We start from the raw sequence: 16,581 nt of genomic DNA, 5'->3' as shown, positions 1-16,581 counted from the left end.
ACAGCAAGCTGCACAGTTAGAAAACTGCGGCAATTATTCAGTCGTTTCGGGGTTCCAGATAAAGTAGTCAGCGACAACGGCACACAGTTTACATCATCTATCTTTTCAGAATTTTGTCAGCAGAACGGAATCAGGCACATCCGAACACCTCCATTCCATCCGCAATCGAATGGCCAGGTAGAACGTTTTGTTGGTACGTTCAAAAATGCTCTAAAAAAATCAATAGGGGAGGGGGACACCGAAGAGATCTTAGAGAGGTTCTTGTTTATCTACCGTTCTACACCGAACCCTCAGACAACAAATGGAGTCTCTCCAGCGGAAGCGTTACTTGGCAGAAAAATAAGGACACATTTCGATGTCATCCGTCCGACGCCAGCTCGTGAGCCCCAACGAAACTTATCGATGGAGAAGCAGTTCAATCGACACCATGGGGCACAAAGACGATTGTTCACGGTGGGTCAAAAAGTACTTGCTATGGACTATCGTGGTAAACATCTTACGTGGACAGCTGGTCGGATCGTGAGAAAGAAAGGGAATGTGGTTTATGAGGTGTCCGTTGGTTCGGAAGTCTGGGTGCGTCATGCTAACCAACTGAAATCAACCTCGATCTCCAACAACGAAACGCAGCATAGATTACCTCTTGATGTTCTGCTAGACACCTTTGAGATCAAAACGCCCGGAACAGACAAGTCAGTTTCTGTGCAAGCAAAGAGTGACACAACTTCCTTATTGCCTAGACGATGGACAGATCGAAAGCGCAGGCCAGTCACTCGGTTGCAGTTGGACCCTAGCACCAGATCCTACGAATCTGCTCAAGGGGGAGGTGTTAGTGGGATATAGATTGGATGTTTCATGTATGCATGTATGCATGTTTCATGCATGATGGTATTGCTGCGCGCTGATTGGCTAATTCTAAACCGATCAGCCCGGGTATATTATTGGAGAAAAATCTAGAAGCTTCTTATGTATAGACTATAAATATATGAACGTTATTTAAACTAGTGATTGCTGTTCACATACCATTATTATTTTGAATACAATTTCATTCCTGTTCAACGTGTTCTGATTTTGGGGTCTTGTCGAGTGTCATCGTATAAGAATACTAAGCAATAGGAATAGCTGGGTCGTTTATTAGCAAAACACAATTATAACAGTAAGGATATGCAGTCCCATGGTAGCCAGTGACCAACAATAGGTTCATACACTATTTCTTCCCTCAGGATTGTCAAGCCTATGTGCACCATTGGTTTGTAATCAGGGTTTTCTAACTCCCTTAGGTGGATACTTGCCCCCAAATGCCCTGGTACGGCCGAGAGTGGGGAGAGTCCGCTCTCCCTCTCCAAATGCTCTCACATGGCCAGCGAATATATAGCCTCTGCCAGGGAAGTCATACTCACTGCCTTCTCATGGCGGGGGTGTTGTTTACGAAATTGAAAGGATGAATAACGAATGTCCGGCGCTCTAACCGGGTAGGTGGACACGGCGAGTCCACCTAGGGGAGTTGGAAAATCCTGATTCCAAACCAATGGTGCACATGGGCTGGCTCCAGTATCCTGAGGGAACAAATGGCGTATGAACCAATTGTTGGTCACCGGCTACCATAGGACTGCATCTCCTCACGATGCTCCACTACTTTGTGGGTCAGATCTTTCGGTCAAAGGCTCCGGGTGTGGGCCCCTAAGAAAACCACCTGCTTCGGTTCGGGCACCTGAGCAGTATCACAGCCCTCACACAAATCAAATGAGATTTGTGAGGCGCATATGTATCTGGTGCTTCCTTGTACCAATATTTATGTTTAAATAAATAAATACTTTCAGAAGGCACTGAGTAGGACTTCTCTGACGGTGGTTGTATGCACGTGGCTATGTGAAAGCATTTGAAGAGGGAGAGCTGACTTTCCCCACTCTCGGCCTTACTGGAGCATTTCTAAAGAGTTAAGGAAGTCCTACTTGCTGCCTTCTCGTGGCGGGGTGTTGTTTGCGAAATTGACAAGACGAAAAGCGAATGTTCGGCGCTCTAACCGGGTCGGTGGATATGGAGGATCCACCTACGGGAGTTAGAAAACCTCGGTTCCAAACCAGTGGTGCACTCGGGCTCCAGGATCAGGGTGGAACGAATGGCGTATTAACCAATTATTTGTCACTGGGTACCATGGGACTGCATCTCCCGACGTTGCTCCACTGCCTTGTGGATCAGACCTTTAGGTTGAAGGTTCCGGTTGTGGTTCTCCAAGAAAACCACCAGCTTCGGTTGAGCACCCGGGCAGTATCACAACCCACACACAAATCAAGTGACTTGTGTGGCACATATGTATCTGGTGCCCCTTTGTACCAACATCTATGTGGTCAAATAAATAAATAAATAAAGGACTGATAAACAAAAACATTCCTTGGGGTGGTCGGTTGTTTATTTGAGCGAGACCTGTATTTCTCCTCAGTGTTCTTGAGACAACAGAAAAAATTACTAGACTCTTTATAACATGACTCATTGACGGAAGATTCGTCCTCTCTGTTTTCTTCGGACTACTGAATATTTTATTCCCTATTTACTGACATTTTCAGATTCTCTCTATTCTTTTATTGGCCTTCCACTTTTCTTAACTTTTTTTATGTTGTAAGGTTTAGCAGACTGAATTTAGACTTTCTTCGTTATCTTATGTTTATACATCTGTATATCTAGAGTGGGCATACTGTGTAAGAAGTCGTGGTTTAGTATTTTGAAAACTATCAACTCCATGTATAGTTTTTTAAAGTTATTCATGTCTTATTTAATTTTTTTTCGTAGATTCTACTCATATTAGTTTGGTGATCATTTATATCGTTACTGAAACTCATTTGCACAAACATGAACTATTCAAGAGATCCTCCACCACCTTACGAAAGTGCTGCTAATATCCATTCAGGTGGTTTAAATTAGCCTTTGTATTGATCTTTATAGTCCCATTTTAACCATCCATTTAAACTTCTTTTATGTGCTGGTTTATATTCGTGCAACTTTATATTTAGAAAAGTAGCTCTGACTGTGAAAGTTTTCATCTAAGATATTGTCTTGTTTATAATTCTCTAGACTATAATCTGAACAACGTAACAGAACACGAACTTATTAATTACCAGTCTTCTCAATACGTTATGTTGTGTCCTAGTAGGAGAAAAGCTAGTTGAGGGCTGATAGTTTTGGAGCATAACACCTTGATAGTTGAAACATTATATTTCCCAAACTCAACCAGAAACCCGAACATGATCTTCGATTTGGAAAGTTGAATAACATCATCGTTATGTACACGGTACATAGTAGTTGAATTGTGGTACCTGAATATACAAACGATTACTGATATTCACACCAAGCATAATATAATCCATGTGGTTGTATCTCTGAATCGAAATATTTTTCTAAATAAATAACTAGTGTTTTTTTTCTCCCCTTTGTTTTCATTTATTTAAGCGCCTTATCCCAATATTGGGTTTGCAGTTGGACCGTACTCTGAACCTGCAGGATATCAAGATAATTCATCTGATCAGGAGCCAAAATATAATCGCAATGGAAATTTTACCAGTTTACAATATTCTGACAAATATGTTAGACATGCTTTCATTCGAAAGGTTGTTTTCTGCGTTATCATACTAACAATATTTCCCCCACCCCTTGTTCATTTTAGGTCTACCTAATCTTAACGGCTCAGTTGTTAGTAACTTCAGCATTTGTTTGCGTCTTTCTGTTTTCGTAAGCTGAAAACCATCTAATTTTATTTAAAAAATCTTTATCATTTTATAATAGATCGCCTGTAAAATATTGGGTTTCAAGAAATTCATGGTTTTATTATTTGTCCTAGTAAGTTAAATTTTTCTTTTCAAATGACCATGTAAATAAGTCTCAATTTTTCTTTTATCCCACGAACACTGTATTTTGAAAGACTCTAAGTGACCCCTTCTCCTATGGATTCATAAATTTATAGATGTTAAACCCTTATGACCCACAAAAATATATTAGAAACTACCCTTAGATCTTCCTATTAGAGGAATTTCTAATTAAACTTATTAATTCAAATAGTATAGTGATTTTACTGACGAGTTCACTAGCCCATAGTATTATTTTTTAGTAGTATATAAAATACACTATAAGTTACCCCATCCTATCATCCACCTAATGTATTACAAACTATTGGTTTCCTGTCCAATAACCTATTCAAAGTATGCACAAAACTTTTTCAATCAAAGCAAAATCCTTTATGTTAAAAACAATAAGTTGTTATCAATGAAATGGATTGCTGAAGCCAGTGAGACACAGTTCTGTTCAGCAGTTATTTGAAATTCTTGTTTCCAGTTACTGCAATTGTAATTAAGAGAGAATATATATGGTTTAGGGAATAATTAGTGAATAAAATAAACATAAATCAGTCCTTACTGACTATTCATTAACGTTTTATATTGATATTACCTTTTGTATATAATTGAAAGTATATTTGATGAAGAATTTACTTAGCCATTTATTCAGTAATTCCATCCTTTAGTATATATTCACCAGTTATTTCAATTCCTTGTTCCGCGATTATTTATCTATACCGATCAACTAGTTTATTATATTCATCCGTCAATATTCCATTTCAACACTTTGATAGTTAATACTAATATTTTAACAAAAATTATTCATGAGACAATTAAGTACACTTTACCCTAGTATGTATTATTGTTGCACCTAATGTAGGTGATAACAAAAATCAAAGTGTTCGTTAATTACTATGACCATAAATAATCCATACAACCGCTTTGTAAACACGTTGAAGATGATTAACAAAGTAAAGAGAAATCCGATAGACAATAGGTATGTTTTAATGTTTACCCCTGTTGCCTCTCCTAGAGCATAGGTCTCCTACAAGAGATCTCAAAATAACTCTATCTTGATCTCCCCGTTTCAGTTGGTCCCAAGTCTATTCATTCCGTTTACGCTTGCCTCCGATCCCCAGCGTAATATGTTTATTGGCCTGCCTCTGTTCATTTTGCCTTGAGGATTCCAATTCGAGGTTCGCCTTGTGATTTAGTCTGTTGATTTTCTCAATGTGTGATACATCCACTTCTAATGACTTTTCTTGATTGCCTCCTCAACTAGAGGCTGGTTTGTTTTCTTCCACAATAGGTCATTGCTGATGGTGTCTTTTCAACGGATCTGGAGTATCTTGCATAGACAACTGTTTATAAATACCTGTAATTTTTTTGATAATTGTTGTAGTAACTCTCCAATTTTTAGCTCCGTACAATAGAACTGTCTCAATGTTTGTATTGAAGATTCTGACTTTGATATTGGCTGGCAGTTGTTTTGAATTGCAGATGTTCCCCAACTGCAGGAATCCTGCCCTTGCTTTGCCAATCCGTGCCATCACATCTGCATCAAATCCCGCTCGTTTAACCATGATACTGGACAGGTATTTAGATGTTTTCACCTCTTCGAGAGTTTCTCCATCAAGTGTAATTTGATTGGTGTTCTCTGTATTGTATTTTAGGATCTCTCTTTTTCCCTTGTGTATGTTGAGGCCTACTGCTTCAGAAGCTGTTGCTACACTGACTGTCTTCACCCACATTTGTTGCTGTGTTTGGGTAGAAGAGCAGGGTCATTTGCGAAGTTTAAATCGTTTAGTTGCATCCAAGCTGTCGACTGTATTCCGCGCTTTCCCATGAAGTGTGAAGGTCTTCATAATCTATCCAACCACCGGAAGAGAAAATCTGAAAGTAAACAGTATTGTCTGACATTGTTATTCACTTGGAGGGCGTCTGTCAGCTGTCCTCCATGTACGGGTTTGTAGTGTTGTCCATCGTAAGAATTTCGTATGATGTCAATTTTTTCAGATATACCATCTTGTCAAATAAGGTTCCTCAATAATCTCCTATCCACACTGTCACATGTTTTTTTTTCATATTCAAGGAAGTTGATATATAGTGATAAGTTCCATCCAATTGATTGTTCAACGATGGTCCGTAGTATTGTGATTTGGTCTGTGAACGATCGATTCTTACGGAATTCAGCCTGTTGGTCTCAAAGTTGGGAGTCCATTGAATCTTTAATGCACTTCGGCAACATTCTATTGAAAACTGCCTGACACTTAGTATTGTAATGATTCTCTAGCTCTCAAATTTACTAAGATCTTTCTTTGGCATCTGGGTGAGGTATCCTTCTTTTCAGTCTGTTGGTGCTTGTTCTTCCTCCGAAATCTTTCTGAAGAGAACGTGAAACATCTCTACAGTGAATTCTGTCTTAGATTGTATGTTATATGGTCCTACTGCTTTCCTAATCTTGATTTGTCTGATGACATTGGTGATTTTTTCGACTGTTGACGGGGTAACGTTTACATGAATGTTTGTGGAAGTTGGTTCGATGCCAGGTTGGCTCGATTGGTCTGGTCTATTAAAGCGCACATCAAAGTGTTCTATCCACCTGTCCCGCTGCTCTTGAACCTCAGCGATTGGCTTGCCTGGTTAGCGTTCTTTTTAGCAAAGTTATTTCCTACGGGATGAGGTTGTTGACCTTTTGCTTAACCCTCCTCGTTTATCCGGGCTTGAGACCGACAATAACCCTAGACCGATCACAGACTAGTGTTGTATTAGGCGTTGTTTTCGTGTGCACTTACTTGTGATTTTCAACTTTGAAGCGAAAAGGACTAACGAACCAACACAACATAGTTATGTTCAGCTAACTATTGTGCGACGTTTCTGTCAGTGAGTTAAAATATAACGTTATCAATCCCCAATTCTTATACAAAACCTATAGCTAGTTTGTTCAACTTTGTATCGTATGAATAATATAACTCATCGTTATATTCTTCTATTCCCCAGTATTCCCTGACCATGATACTTTACTGGGATATATATATATATATATATATATATGCAAGAAAAGGTCAGAGGTTATTAGGTGTTAGAATCAAGGAAGCTTAAAGGGTGGGTGGTGTAATAGTTGAGCTGAGTTCAGAGACAGATAAGATAAAATGTGTGATAATTTTAGTGGTAATGAAGGATCTATGGAATTAAAAACAAATAGGATGGGTTGCGTAATAACTGAATAACATTTGGAGAGTTCATATAATTTAAGAGAAACAAGGGAGTGGAAATGTGTGAGTGAAAGGGTGGTTTAAGAATTGGGTAATGGAAGAGGAATATAATACAAACTAAATATTAACCAAAACTAGTATCACATACCCTCACATAAAGAATGTGATCGAGTGTCCAGTAGAGTAAATTTGTATTTATTAGATGAGTAACACTAATATCGATTATCAATTACATTTTATAAAATCAGAAACTGTCTTAACTACCAATAGTGTTTCCATCTGTTCACCTTGTGCTTCTATTGAGACAGTTTTTTCCCCTAACTTTAAATTCTTCAAATCTGTTAATTGAATTTCTTTCTTTCTCTCTGTATATTTTATTTATTAGTGCTACATTTTTGTGCACTTATATCGCATTGGTTTGTTGTCCCAGTGTAAGACGACGATATCCTGGAAACGTTATCGCTTTATCTGTTTTTGTAAGTATCTTTTTTAAATAAAAAACAATCTTTATTGTGCATAAATCTACAAACTTTCTAGTGTATAGATTTTTACTTAACACAGTAGTTAAGTAGAATAAAATCTTGGGTTCGCACTGCTGAGGAGTCCCACAATAGGACGGAACGGCCGTCTAGTGCTTCCAGGTTTTCCACAGTGGTCTAGCTTCAGTTGACTCATGATTTCAACTATATATAAAATCATAGTTGTTAATTAATTTTTTTCATAAATCATATCATGTGGGTGTTAATAATGTAGAATATTTCGTAAATTAAATCGTAATCATTCATAGTGCTAATTAGTCTATAGGAATGTTATGTGTTAGTTAGATCGAAATTCAATAAGTTAATCATAAGCAACGTAGAATCTGAGATATATTTCTATCAGTTCAAGTTACCACAGCATCTTAAACACGACAAGATAAAATTATAAAAACAAATGACAAAGTAGTAGGAGGAGGAGAAGAAAAGATTAGGTAAGCGTAGATAATATACTTTGAGAAGAAGAAAAGAATTCATAGGATTTAAAAAGATAAGGTAGTTTTACTACTGAAAATTTTAAGGAAGATATAGTAAATGGATCTTCATTATTGTAACCGATTGTGAATTATATCACCCAACATCAACAACCATTGGTTAGAATAATCATGAGGACCCCAATCATGTGGTCTTTACTCACTAATATGTCTCAATTTAACATTCAATGACTCTGTAGTTAGATTTATACTGTAATATAGAAGTTACAAGATATATGTACTTGGTATATTATCGTTAATCATAGAGCTTTCAGTTTAAATAAAATATCTTGATAGTTTATAAAACTTTAAATGGTATAAATTTAATAATTATGACTATTTCTTGAGTGTGTTCATGGACAAATGATCAATTCTGTTTCTATAACCGAGTGCATTCTTAATGAAACAAGTAAAATTCTTGTATTTATAATTTTACTCATGTCATCTTATAAGAGTAGTACAAGTGTATTTGAATGGAGTGAACAACTATAAACTTATAAACTCTCTTCTATATGCCTAATTCAATTTATTTCAATCTCGAAATCTAGATTTAACCGTGAATTACTATTGGTAACGTAAAACAACTAGTCTGTTGAGTAATTTCATTCCATATGATTGAACGCCGCCAAATGCCCTGGTACGGCCGAGAGTGGGGAGAGTCCGCTCTCCCTCTCCAAATGCTCTCATATGACCACGCGTATATAGCCTCTGCCAGGGAAATCCTACTCACTGCCTTCTCATGGCGGGGTGTTGTTTACGAAATTGAAAGGATGAATAGCGAATGTCCGGCGCTCTAACCGGGTAGGTGGACACGGCGAGTCCACCTAGGGGAGTTGGAAAACCCTGATTCCAAACCAATGGTGCACATGGGCTGGCTCCAGTATCCTGAAGGAACAAATGGCGTATGAACCAATTGTTGGTCACCGGCTACCATAGGACTGAATCTCCTTACGATGCTCCACTGCCTTGTGGAACAGACCTTTAGGTCAAAGGCTCGGGGTGTGCCCCCTAAGAAAACCACTTGCTTCAGTTTGGGCACCTGAGCAGTATCACAGCCCTCATACAAATCGAATGAGATTTGTGAGGCGCATATGTATCTGGTGCTTCCTATGATTGAACTAAAAGCAAATGTAACCTATTCCATATATGCAAAATATATAAAGATATCTGGAAGTATTACTTTCACAATATTGTTTTTATAGTAAGAATATTGTATGCATATTTTAATTCAACAATTAAGAGAGATCTTTTTATAAAGAGTAACCAGTTAAAGGTTTACCTTACTGAAGATTAGATAAATATAAAGTTTAACATGACTTCAATATCATTATGTTTATTGAATACTAGGCACTGTAAAATAATGTCTTAATCGATAGAGTCAGATATTGACTTTATTATATAAGGGTAGTTGATTCGTATTAAGTATCAACTTGTGTGAATGTATTTATCAACCAATCTACTGATCATTTCCTGTCATTAGCTAGTAACTCAATAATAAACAACCCATTTACTAAATACTATTCAATTTACTCAAATCTTAACCAAACGTTTCCTATGATAACGATTAGTGATACTACTCACTTATAGTAGGTGATGGTGTTGGCCTAGGACCTATAAACCATTCATCTAAAGTTTTATGCTTTAACTATAAAGCCGACTATCAGCAATTAAGCCATATAATACCATGCTAAAATAAAATTACTTAAAATAAGTAGTAGTTTGAGTCAGGTATGATGATGGGATTAATTCACTATAACTGTCATACAGTCGAAATCTGTTTGAATGTTATAAGCATTTATACAAATACTTCCAGTAACAACCATACCACCATTACCTACATTTCAATCAATAGTGTTACCACTACTTTTGTAAGTTTACATTTTGCCTGAGTGTTTTATTATTAGTATGATTTCTTATTGCCATTAACTGTAATATTTTTTATTTATTTCAGACACTTGCATTTTCTTATATGACTGGTACAATTACATCATTTTATGATACTCAATCTGTTCTAATCGCTGTTATTATAACAGCTTGTCTATGTATAGCAATTTCTATTTTTGCTATACAAACACGAATTGATATTACAAAATGTACTTCATTAATATTTGTATTAACTATTGTGGTCATGTTAACTGGACTTGCTTGTGTCATTGTTTTTGCTGTATCCAAACCGAATTGGGTAAGTTTTTAATATTTCGAATCATTGAATTATATTCATAATATCCTTAGTTTATTTAATGCAATCAGACAATAAGTAGTATTTGACCACAGATGTCTTAGAAATATTGCTCGCATCTGCTGGGATCACTGGGTAAGTAATAGTGAGGTTAGACACAGGGTATTAGGGAATGATGGTAAATCAGTTGATGAGGTCATGAATCTTCATCGACTGAGATGGTTGAGACACGTGTTACGTATTCCTGAACACCGATTACCACGACGCGCAATGCTGACTAGTGTAGGGGATGGTTGGAAGAGAGTTAGGGGCGGTCAAACCAAAACATGGCATCAGTGCTTGAAGTCACTAACTTCTGGTCTGAGCCATGTCGGTAGATGCAGACTACCTGGTTGGGGTCCGCGTGACTATCGTAACCAATGGTTGGAGAGTCTGTGTGACATGGCTCAGAATCGATCAAGATGGCGTAGGTGTATACACTCTTTATCCTTCCTTAAACCTTGAGATTAAAATTGCTTCATAACTTTCTTCCTTTCTATACTATATCCTTATATACAACCTATCTTTTATATACTATCACCACTAAATTAACTACTTCTATGAATCCGGTGTTGATCTTGTTGTGCTAACGAGGTATGGCAACTTGGACCGATGCATATATGTGCCTGGTCCTACGTTGTAGCTGATTGACTGACTTATAATGATATAAAACAGTCATCATTAGTATAGATGATTTTGTGTAAACCGTTTGACTTGTAATTTTTCATTATAGACTGACGTTATCCAGACAAAAACTCTGTCAAAAACCCAAAGACACTGATTGATTGTTTCGTCTTGATACAAAACTCATCGACAACAATATACATAAGCGACCTCATTAAATTGTAACGTTGCCGTCGCGTCTAAAAATAACAGGACATAGTTATATGGTATTGTGGTAGAATGGAATCAAAATCTATCATTACCATAATTTTTTCTTACTTGTTAACTTGTTAAGTTCAATATATTTGCGTAGGCAAGAATCAATTTTTTACTTTGCAAACAAAGATTAAATACAATATTAAATGTTAACTAAGTATTTTGAATATTTTTAAGTGAAACATAATAAGCACCAAATTGAAGTGTGAACATATACCATTGGATTTGCGTTATATAACAATTTATGTATGTATGTTAAATCTCAAAATCAGTACTGATTAATGGATTTTGACTTAATGACTCAGCAACGAATTGATAGTTTAGCTATATTAACCATACGTAACGCGATGGTGTTTGAAGCGAAAGGTACTGGGTTCGAGTCCCAGAGTGAACATCAGCTCTGAAATACAGGTACATCCAACTGATGAGTACCAAGTAGGACGAAACGCGCGTCGTGGATTCCACTGCTAGTCACTATCCATCTTTCCTTATAATGCTTGTGAATTAAAGCTATATCGAGGTAATACGCACAGTATGCACATATGCCAATAAGAGACTGATCAATTACAGTCCTAAACATCAATGGGAAGATTCAAACAAACAATACTAACTGAATTTATACGTAACTCTGTTTGAAAAGATGTTGGAATCGTTTACTAATAATAAAGGGCTTCAATGTAAAACAAAGTATTGATTCAGTCGTTTTTAGTTCTATCCAAGTAATTATTTATTGGTTACAGAATTAGTTTGTCAACCACTGAAAAATAGGTTTGAAGCTGTCCGCACCATATTCAATTTGAACAGCCGCATAGTATATTACAAGCTCCTTTACAATCGAAGTGTAGTCAGTCAGCCAGTCACAGGAAATATAGAACCTGGCCCATGTATGGATCGGTTGACGTTACCACAACATCTCACTACGACAAGATAAGACAAATGATGGAGCATTAGAAGTAGTGACAGTATTATTGATATTAGAAAAGATTGGGCATGAATTGTATACTTAGGGAATAAATAATGGATTTGTGAAGTAGAAATGTATGAGATAATTTTAAAACTGATCATAGTTATTGCGTTGACCTCAACCAGGTAATCTGAATCTACCTACATGATTCAGTTCGACAGTCATTTACTTCATGGAGTAATGTCGCTTCCTGGTTTAGCCACTCCTTGCTTTCTTCCAACCTATTCCTATACTGGCAAACATCTTGGGTTGAAGTAAGCAATGGTTGTGCATTCATAATACATATCGTAACCACCTCAGTTGATTGCGATTCACTACCCCATCTACTGATTTGCTATCTTTGCCTAGTACCTCGGTGTTGATCATTTGGCAATCACATCTGTATGTAACATATAACTTGCATTATTTCTTGTGTTATATTTTATAGTTCTGTCAATATCTATGTTAAAAGATATGTCCGATTAATCATCTAATTTTCTTCTTCAAATATTACTATTCTGATATTCCTTAATGAATTGCACCTTTTTCTCATAGTATGGTGAACATGAATCCATACAAAGAGTTCTTTAATAACCAATATTTATGTGTATTTTTTTTTACTTATCTTTAATTAGATTTTGCAAGTCGTTTATGGTGGACTCGCAGCCTTGTTGTTTGGTGTGGTATGTTTACACTTGTTTTTACTGGGCTCTATTGATTTGTTTGCTTTCCTTTTGACAGTAATTCATACTGTGTTTACTAAATCTTAATTCTTTAAAACATTCACTCCTTCTAGCCACTTAACTTTCCATACTAGGTGAGCTGTTAGTTACCTAATATTGTTATGGACAACAAAATGCAATGTAATCAGAGGCTTTTTTAATATGTACTTTACTTGATATAAGCATTTACAGTTTTGAATTCACTTAGTATTGTTTGCTTGAATCTTCTCATTGATGCTTAGGATTGCAACTGGTCAGTCTCTTATTGGCATATATACATACTGTGCGTATTGCCTCGATATAGCCTTATTTACAAGCATTATAAGGAAAGATGGATAGTGACTAGCAGTGGAATGCAGGACGCTCGTTTCGTCCTATTTGTGAATTAAGGCGATATCGAGGCGATACGCACAGTATGCACATATGCCAATAAGAGACTGGCCAGTTGCGGTCCTAAACATCAATGGGAAGATTCAAACACAATACCAAGTGAATTCAAACTTCAACCCATTGCACAAGCAAATGGCTATCAGGACTCAGTAGCTGAGTGGATAACGCGATGGCGTTTAAAGCGAAAGGTACTGGGTTCGAATCCCAGAGTGAACATCAACTCTGAGATTCAGGTACATCTATCTGACGAGTCCTAAATTAGGACGAAACGCGCTTCGTGGATTCCACTGCTAGTCACTATCCATCTTCATTTACAGTTTTGTTTCTCATTATCTTTTGTACAAACTGTTATAAACGTGTTTAATTGAAGGAAAAATAGTTGAAAGCACGAGTCAATTGAAGCTAGACCACCATGGAAAACCTGGAAACACTGGACGGCCATTTCGTCCTATTATGGGACTCCTCAGCAGTGCGCATCCACGAACCCGCACTCGCGAGATTCGAACCCAAGTCCTACCAGTCTCGAGCCAGAGCTCTTAACCGATAGACCACTGAGCTGGCATCCAACGGTGTAAAAATATTAATTTTCCATTAACAACTTGATAGGACATTCTTTTCTTGCTAACACTCACTATCAAGGGAATTTACATGTTTTTCAAAATTCAAACTCTCATTGATGAACGATGTAGTAATCTCCATTACATAAGATAATCTAATTATTAACTGTTAAAACTAATAATTCCAACTCTATATTCTCACATTTTAAGTTTAGAAATACATTTATTACATCATTTTACTTCTGAAATCAATATAGGCGGAGTGAAACTTCACCCCTTAGAATTCACTAAATACAGATTTATAAATACTCGGTTTTGGGTTGCATTTTTGTCTTGCATGTGTTAGGCACCAATGATACCACTCGACTGACATGTTCATGAAACTTAAAATAGATAGAATGAGATTCAAACTTGCAACTTAATATATAATATGATTGTAAGTGTTGAGTCGGCTTCCGGAGAACTTCAACGGAGCCTCCAGAGGCCCGAAAAGGAGCCGAAGAGCCCCAGCCAATCAGAGTACGATGGAACATTCTAGAGTTCCAACGTGGCGTGCTACTATTGGTCGGTAGCATAATATGTCGTTAATGGATTGGCTGAAATATGATGTTGATTTAACATACGCTAGCATCTATAAATACCCATGATTTTTTGTACAGGATTGAACCCTGGAATAAAGTGTTTCTCTCATACTTGCGCCTTCTCCATGGTGTTCAAGTCGCTGAGTAGTTCTAGCCTGTGGGTTACCAAAATAGCTTAGGAAACGAATATAGCGTTCAATTGACGAGACGTATCAGTAAGGATGGCTCGTTGGCAAAACTCTAGGAAGCCTCAAGAAGCCCAGAAAGAGCCGAAGACATCCCATACAATCACCGCTAGAAAAACATTCTAGAATGTCGACGTGTAGCTTCCCTATTGGGTGAATAAGAAGGCCCTCCTATGTGTCTATTGGCTGTCCGAAATGATGATTTACTTTCAGCCAGAAAACTATAAATACATGAGATTTTTTATATTATATTTGATACTGTTTTTGGGAATAAAATTCCTACCTACTAGTCTTCTCTCTTGCGACGTTGCAGGTTCGATCTTTCAAGTAGTCTAGTAGTACACAGCATAGCAAGAATCTAAAGCTCTAGATATAACAATCATATTCTAGATTGTGTATCCTTTTTTCAATATTTCTCAGTTTTATATATTAAGTTTATTGTGTATATCTGCAAATTTTTTTCTTTCCAGTATCTGGCTTTTGATACACAACATATAATGGGTGGACGTGAGTTGGAACTTAGCGCAGAAGAGTATATATTCGGGGCTTTACAATTATACTTGGATGTTGTCAATTTATTCTTAATTATTCTATCATTTTTTGGTAATAGAGATTCATAAAGATAATAAGAATGATATTCTGAATAATTTCCAAAAACATTAAAAGACAAAACACAGTTGCATCACACACATATACATATAATGTGTATTACAATGAATCAAGTATTATTATTATTATTCCCGTCTCTCTTTTTATGTGTCTCCGTGTGTTTATGTGTGTGTGTGTGCGCGTTGTTGATCATCCCTACTCTTCTCTTCAGTTTTTTTATTCATTAATACAAATGAAAACTGTTTGTGAATATATCAACTTTGACCACTCTGTTATCCATGCATCTATGTATGAATGGATATGATGAATAAAAATTGAGGTACTTCAAAGCTAGAATATAAAGGAAATATCATCTGAAAAGTTATTCGTTCATCAAATTCACATTCTTTCATCATTTGGTCTATCATTTATAAGAGTTATCATCTCAGTGAGCCCCTATATATCTATATCAGACTTAGACTTCACGAATCATCGACCTATAATTGTTGTTGTTGTTATGATGATATATTCTGTTTAACATTACGATAACACTTATTATTCATCCTTAAAAAGTAACTATACATCTCTTAGTAAGGAGTAACATTTCTTGCTTTGATGCTGATATGTTAATGATTCTCTTCAAATTACATTTCTATCCTTTCAAGTTGTCCATAGCATACATATGACAGTATTTATCATATTTGAATTTCTTATGTTATATAACATACGAGAACTCATCGAATCCGTATCCATAATCATTTGGATTTTTATTCTAAGGCGAAAAAAAAGAATAGGGCATTACTGTTTCGTACTTTCGATCACCCCCCCCACACTGCCTTACATATACACACACACGCACATACCTTTTTTCATGTAATCTTCTCTTGTTTATTCGATTTTGTTCATTCATCATTCGTCAATGCATAAAGTTGAAAAAAAAGGATACAAACTAATAACAAATGGATCTTCAGTGTGTGTATTTTGATTTTTGGAATTATCGTCGCTTGTTTGTTTATTGTTTTCCAATTCAATTTATTATCATATTTTGTGTGTATCTGTTAAGGTTACAATGAATCATTACTGAAATATTTACTACTGATTTATTTTATGTGTTTTGTTGCTTCTTTAAAATGATTTAACAATGATTTCATTGTATTATGTAATTGTGCACAAAATATACAGTCATAATTATATGTTTCATATTTCTTAAATCAAATATCAGTGGTCTAGTGGTTAAGCGCTCGCGCGCGAGACTGGTAGGTCTTGGGTTGGAATCCCGCGAGGCGAGGTCGTGTGTGCGCACTGCTGAGGAGTCCCACGATAGGACGAAATGGCCGTCAAGCAGTGCTACCAGGTTTTCCATGGTGGCCTAGCTTCAATTGACTCGTGATCTCGACTATATAAAATCAAATATCAATTTATGATAGTTATACTATAAATGTAAGTGAATATCAGAGGGTTTTTTTTGTGGAC

General features: G+C 36.4%; 1 protein-coding gene across 1 annotated transcript; it reads left to right on the top strand.

Moving 5' to 3' along the window:
- Positions 1-2,844: 2,844 nt before the first annotated feature.
- Smp_150500 (putative recs1 protein (responsive to centrifugal force and shear stressprotein 1 protein)) lies at positions 2,845-16,304 on the top strand (the record flags this gene model as incomplete). Its single annotated transcript, XM_018798848.1, has 8 exons — positions 2,845-2,902; positions 3,442-3,599; positions 3,656-3,720; positions 3,775-3,828; positions 7,467-7,512; positions 9,997-10,227; positions 12,721-12,768; positions 14,991-16,304. The coding sequence occupies 8 exons, from the start codon at positions 2,845-2,847 to the stop codon at positions 15,138-15,140; spliced, it is 810 nt and encodes a 269-aa protein (XP_018650696.1). The 3' UTR covers positions 15,141-16,304.
- Between the last annotated feature and the right edge of the window lie 277 nt (positions 16,305-16,581).

Source organism: Schistosoma mansoni, chromosome 3 (assembly GCF_000237925.1).
Source record: "Schistosoma mansoni strain Puerto Rico chromosome 3, complete genome".
Taxonomy (NCBI): domain Eukaryota; kingdom Metazoa; phylum Platyhelminthes; class Trematoda; order Strigeidida; family Schistosomatidae; genus Schistosoma; species Schistosoma mansoni.
The sequence above is the reverse complement of the archived record's forward strand: the minus strand, read 5'-3'. Positions and strand labels throughout refer to the sequence as shown.